Genomic DNA, 6,275 nt, shown 5'->3' with positions numbered 1-6,275 from the left:
TTTTTTTTTTTCTGAGCAGAAGCCTTCTAAGTAGATCCTGAAGATAAATGTTTTAGCAAAATCTGTGAACTTAAAAAAGGTTATCAGCTTCTGAAATTGAAGGCTGGCGGGGATGAATTTTCCTATCTGGATAATTTAAAATAAGGTGTATTGAATTTCTCCAGGAGACCTATTTATTTAATTTCTTATTTGGTGTAGTGTATGGAGAACTTTTAGTTCTTATTTTGGCATAGAATTTTTATGGTTCTCTGGGTCCCTTGAACTAGCTATTCAGCACTGGAAAAATTAATATTAGCACAAGTAGGAAGTGATAAAAAGTGTAACTACAAAATATGCTAAGTCCATGTATTTACAAAAGAATAAAGATGTTCTAGGTCAATAACTAAAGAATATGTGATGTTCAGACTCTGCAACAGTAAGAACCAAAGCAATATAAAGAAGCACTAGGCAGCACATTTCTTGACTTGATGTTTTCATTTTCAACAAACAGAGAAAGAAAGGATGGAAACAAATAGTACGAGCTGCCAAAGGCTGTGCAGCACATCAGTGATGAAGCTGGGAATATATTCCAGCTAACCATCTACCCAACAAGCTACTTTTGTCTTTGACCTGTGCTGGCTTCTCAGACTGCCCATCTATCACAGTGCCCAAGTTCAGGCCTCCAGCACAGCTATGGCACAGGCATCTGGCCCTGTAAGAGATGTTTCCTATGACTGAGATCTGTTGAGAAGCACATCAGGTGATCAGACTGCTATTTTTTTTGAGCTCTCTGGTCCTACCTTGAACATAACAGCTCACAGATTTTAGGTTAGCTATTAACAGAAAGCTGCTACCTTTAATGTGGCACACTTATCTTGTTGAAATACAGTGCTCCCTGCCTTACTTCTAATTGAGCCCTCCTAAGGCAGGGAACAAGAGAAGCCATAGTACCTTGTAGCTAATGCAGAAAACATGGGCATGACTGTGGAGAACACAAGGCGAGAGCATCACATCCGGTGCCCCACAATTACCATTTTGCATTTTCACTGTAATTGTTTTTAAATAGACAAAGAGAGAGACTTCATCGCACCTTCTGAACTTCAGCATTGATTCAAACAGACATGGGGACGGCTTGAAGGAATAAGAGAATATGCCATAGAGCTCAGTACAGATATTGTCAAAGTCCAGAAGTAAAGTCCAACAGACTACATGAACTATGAAATGTGACATGTAGGAAAAGGATTAGGAGCCCAGCATCCCTGAGGCTCCAGTTATCAAATAAGGTATCACTAGTTTGATTTACAGTCCTTTTTAATGGGTTGGAATACTACAGTGGCCTCCTTCCACTCTGGCAGAGAGTAACACCTTCTCCATCCAGTTAGTGCCAATTGGCACCAACCTTGCTTTCAATCTTTTTATTCTCACTTTTGCATACAAAAAGCCCACGGAAGATATTGCTATCCCTTCTAATCACGCCACGCTTGCTTCCTGCAGGTGAACGCCCTTTCGAGTGCAACTGGCAAGGCTGCAACAAGAAGTTTGCTCGCTCAGATGAGCTGGCCCGCCACTACCGCACTCACACTGGAGAAAAGAAGTTCAGCTGTCCTCTCTGCGAGAAACGCTTCATGCGCAGTGACCACCTGACGAAGCACGCCCGCCGCCACGCCAACTTCCACCCCAGCATGCTCAAGAGGCGGAGCGGGAGCAGCTCAAGAACAGGGTCTGTCAGTGACTACAGCCGCTCAGATGCCTCAAGTCCAACCATTAGCCCTGCCAGTTCCCCATAGACCTACTTGCACTGGATGCCAGCACTTTGCCTCTAATACCTAATGTGGAGTTTTGGTTGTGTTGCAAACATTTCAAAAACTGTTGCTTCCCCTCCTCAGTTCCCCACCCCCTTTTTTCTTAAAAACAAAAAGAAAAACCAGTAAATAACTGCCTCCCACTGCAATTTCCAGTCAAATTTTCTTTACCCAACCACGCAAGTGGCTATTCTAACCTCATGGACAGACAGACTTACATGTTACACTTAGTGACTCCTGCTGTCTCAATATTTAATATGTTTTGCATCCATTTACAGAGTCTCTTGAGTATTCTTTATAAGAAAATAAGGGAATCTAATAAAAGAAAAAAACCCCACTTAATTCACCTCAGGTGTTCAGGTAGTTTTGTAAGACCGGATTGCACAACATGAGCATATGTACACTTACAAATCAACTGTGTTGGATTGTATCCCCCTTCTTCTTTCTCAGGGATGGATATTTGTGTTACACAAGAATTACAATGAAGACACACCCTAACCACAGCCTTACTCTGTAAATACATTTGCACTCAAAGCTTTTTGCAAGGTTCTTTCACACACTGGGGAAAAAATGAAGAACAAACAATACAAAACCCAAACTAGTGCTGGAACATAGTACCAGATTCTTCCACTGTTTGTTTTCTTGATTATATACCTACATTGGGGAGTGTCCAAACAGGAGTCTTGTCTTTCTTCAAGCTGCCCTCTGCTTTTTGTAGCAAGTCGTCTTTTCACTTCATGCTGAAGATGCTCCAAAACCAACTTCCTACTGCAAAAATCTGTGCAAGGTTGATAAACTTGCTTGATTCATGCTAGATAAAATTCAGACAAAAAATTCTAAACAAGATGCCTTAAAGTAAGTAACCTAAATCATGAGGAGACATTTACACTGGGTAAAATTTTATTGCAAGGCAGCAAGGAATCTTAGAGGTATTCTGTCATCCCTTTTTCCAAGTTGTTAAGTTGTCTGCAATGCCAGTTCAGTATTGGACCAATAGATATTCAGATCAAACCACACTGACTTCAACAATTTTCTTTATCCTTTTTTCCTTTCTTTTGTTTTAATGAACCATGGCAATAGTATAGCTGAACCAATGCCCAACAAAACTTTTGTCACGGTACTTACCTACTGTACAGCTGTATCTTAGCAAGACAAATTGGCTAAGACTTAGTTTCTGTGTCCTGTTGCATCACAGTTGTGGTCGTTGATAAAAGGAAGTAAAAATCATAAGCTGTCTTCTAACTGGAAAAATACAATATACATTTTTAAGTTTTAAAATGAAACTACATTTTAGCTCAGCACTACTACAAGTTTCTCAGAAATACCTATACCAGCTTAAAGTAAGGTGCTCCCATTTCTGAGTAACTGCTTAATGATGACAAGGGCATCTTGGCTAGTTTTCAATAACTTTCACATATTTCACACTAGAGAGAGCACTAGGAGGTAGATTTTTGGTTTATATGGTAGAAAATACAGCAAAAGACCAGAAGCATTGTGATGTACTGGCAGCAAATATACTTCCCTTGGTTTGGCTGGGTCTGATGGTGTATGTTATAAATTTGGGTCCTTTGATTCTGGAATTTCTGGGGTTTTCTTGTTTCTACTGTAGCGTATAAATACCGTTAAGTGTAGAACAGTGAAAAAGTCTCTACTTCAAACCTGCCATTTGATATCAAGTGAATGCTTCCAGATTCCAAATGAACTTGTGTCAACTAGATGCTTTGCATTGATCCAATTTTGCAAGTTTTTATTGTACTATATCTTAACTGTGAGAGACTAATACAGGTTTCCAAGTAGTTTAATAGGTACTTTACTACATTACTCCTAATACTACACACATTCTTTTAGTTGTATGGATAAATACTTAAAAACAGTTCAAAATGCAGGTATTATAGTATTTGTTTCATGTTCATTTGCTTCAGATTTCACCGCTATAAAAAATCACGTTTTTCCCCTTTTGAACTGATAGTCATGCAAGGCGCAATTCTACTGTTTCGTTTCACAGAAAATGAAAGAGCCTCATAAGGGTTTTTTGCAAGACAACAAATATTGTTAATGTTTGTGTGATGATTGTCTAACTAATGTGACTTAAGGGAAAGCCAGATCTGTGTGCCTCTCTAGATTTCCTCTTTTTTTTTTTTTCTTCCTAATTAAAAAAGAAAAATCTCAGCTACTGAGATATAAAATTTGAAAAACTTGATACAATTCAGGTAACAGGAATTCACATTCCAATAATTTCTGTGATTTCTGAAAGTCCTCTTGTGCTGTAGTTAGTAAACAGGCATTTAAGTTATCTAGCTAAAGGAATTCTACAGGTCAGCTGTGTATTGTGCATGTACTTCAAAACAAGTAATAAACACATTTCCCATTATCACTATACCTTAATAGGGTGATGGGGACCAAAAGGAGAAAAGAGTATCAGCAAGAATCATAAACCTTGTGTTCTAAATTGAGTTTGTTGTAAAATCATCTTATCCAACAAAGGCATAATTTAATCTTTAGCAAAGGAGGAACCACTCCAGTCTGCATATTTAGGGCATAATAATTCAGTATGAATCAGTAAGCGTAATACAAACAAGTTGTTTTAATAGCCTGGAGAAAGAATATTTGCACCATGTTTCATTAGTACTGAGATTATGGGATATGGAGATTATGGGGCAACCTATTCCGAGTGACACAAGAACTACAAAATTTTTACCTCAGACAGTAAACTAAGCAGTACTTGTATATTCCTCATAGATATTACTAACAATCCTCCAAGTTTAAGCAGTAAAAAAATTGGTTCAAAGTCAAACTTTCAGTTCAGCCAGTTCATCTAATGAGACTATATATTGTCAACATAGCTACACTTTCAGGAAATTCTCTGAGATTTGCCAAAACTTTTAATCTACATCTTAGTTATAAATACCTCAGTACATTAGGCTGACAGTCAAATGACTGTTTTAAAATCCTAACTAGTGTTTCAAATGTCTCCATTAAATATTTAATACATTATAGCTTTAGGATAAAATGATGAATTTTAAACCATTAATAGTTCCCAAAACTGAATGCGAACAAAACTTCCCTTAATATTTTCATAAGACAAGGGAGTGACTGGCTTTTTCTATCATCTGCTAGATGCTAGAAAAGAAGCAGAAGCACCAGCAGGGTCATAAAGCTCCATTCTCATGGTTCTCAGGTTCCTCCTGAGTTTTGCAGATCTGAGAAGTCTGAACAGCTCAAACTGGATTTTGAAATGTGGGTGCTTATCCAAACTAACCTCAGATTTTTACACTTTTATTGTTTCACCCAGTGGTGTAACCTAAAACAGCCTCTTGGTGTAGCAACAAGCATTGCACACTCAGGAAATACTGCTCTGGCAAGGTGCAGACTCTGTCGCAGCCCTCCACTTGGAGGAGTGTGTCTCTCTCCTTCAGCCTCCTTTCCCCATGCAATCTCTTGAGGTGAACACCACAAACTGCAAAATTGCCCTCCCCCCCCTTTTTTTTTTTTTAAATTTCAGCATATAATAACAGGTTTATAATTATTAAGAAAGCCCTGAAAGTTCGTTTTCCTCCAGCCATGATTCTAGCTTCCTCTCTAAGAGCTGAGATTAATAGCCTTGCTCTAGGAAATGGGTGTGAGTTAAACTCATCACTACTGCCAGTGCACTCTTGACACTCATTAACCCCTTTCATTAACCTCATCCTGTGCAAAGGCCTAAGTGCATTAATGGCCACATGAATTCAGTTTTCATCCTGCTTCTTTAGAAAGCAGCCCTGGTAAACTCCTGGCAGCTAGATTTTATTGTGAGAATTGTTTATATCTGCAAATTAGTTATTCTTGCTTTTATAATATATGCACAGTAATCTGTTTACATGACATAATTGCAAAGGTATATACTTATGGCAAGTCATCAGAGGCCTCTGTTTGATGGTAACACCTAATTCCTGTATGTATCCCACCCACTTTACTGCATTAACTCTCACAGTAACTTCTAGCTGTGAGAGCCTTGTTACCTTCTATCCAGATGTTCAGAGCTTTCTGTTTTATGCGGCCATGCAGTAAAAGGCTGTGTGAGGAGCTTACCTGTTTCAAGCTATTCACATTCACAACTACTTCTCTCCATTTTTTGGCCACAAGTTCTAGAATTTGTACTGTGTGAAGCACATTGTTGTTTGGGAGAACATGATTTTTGAAGAAAGAATAAGGAAAATGAACTCTGCATACATAAAGCTTTCCTTTTCATTGCCATTGGATTTACTAATTTCATCAGGTGATTCCTACAAACTGACTTGCAGGTGCTTTCTTACTCCATCACATCCTCTGTTTGTGCACTGGGTGCTAACATATAGTCTGTTTCAGTGAACGGTATGCTGAACGTCTGTAACTTTAACTCTTTTGGGGATAAAGCTATAGCCTTAGGCAGAAGAAAATAACCGAGTTATACTTGTTATAACCCCATAAACCAGAATGTAGAATGCAAAAGCCCATCCACTGGTATAGGTTATATAT

The 6,275-nt window shown here is 38.5% G+C and overlaps 1 protein-coding gene across 1 annotated transcript; it reads left to right on the top strand.

Moving 5' to 3' along the window:
* Positions 1 to 1,473: 1,473 nt before the first annotated feature.
* On the top strand, positions 1,474 to 1,766 carry LOC103773788 (Krueppel-like factor 13; the record flags this gene model as incomplete). The annotated part of the gene is made up of 1 exon (XM_008941165.1): positions 1,474 to 1,766. A coding segment is annotated over one exon (293 nt), but the record flags the coding sequence as incomplete, so codon positions are not given.
* Positions 1,767 to 6,275: the final 4,509 nt, after the last annotated feature.

The sequence above is a fragment of the Merops nubicus genome, unplaced genomic scaffold, assembly GCF_000691845.1.
Source record: "Merops nubicus isolate BGI_N331 unplaced genomic scaffold, ASM69184v1 Scaffold53645, whole genome shotgun sequence".
Lineage (NCBI taxonomy): Eukaryota > Metazoa > Chordata > Aves > Coraciiformes > Meropidae > Merops > Merops nubicus.
Note: the sequence above shows the minus strand (reverse complement) of the source record. Positions and strands in the feature narration are given on the sequence as shown.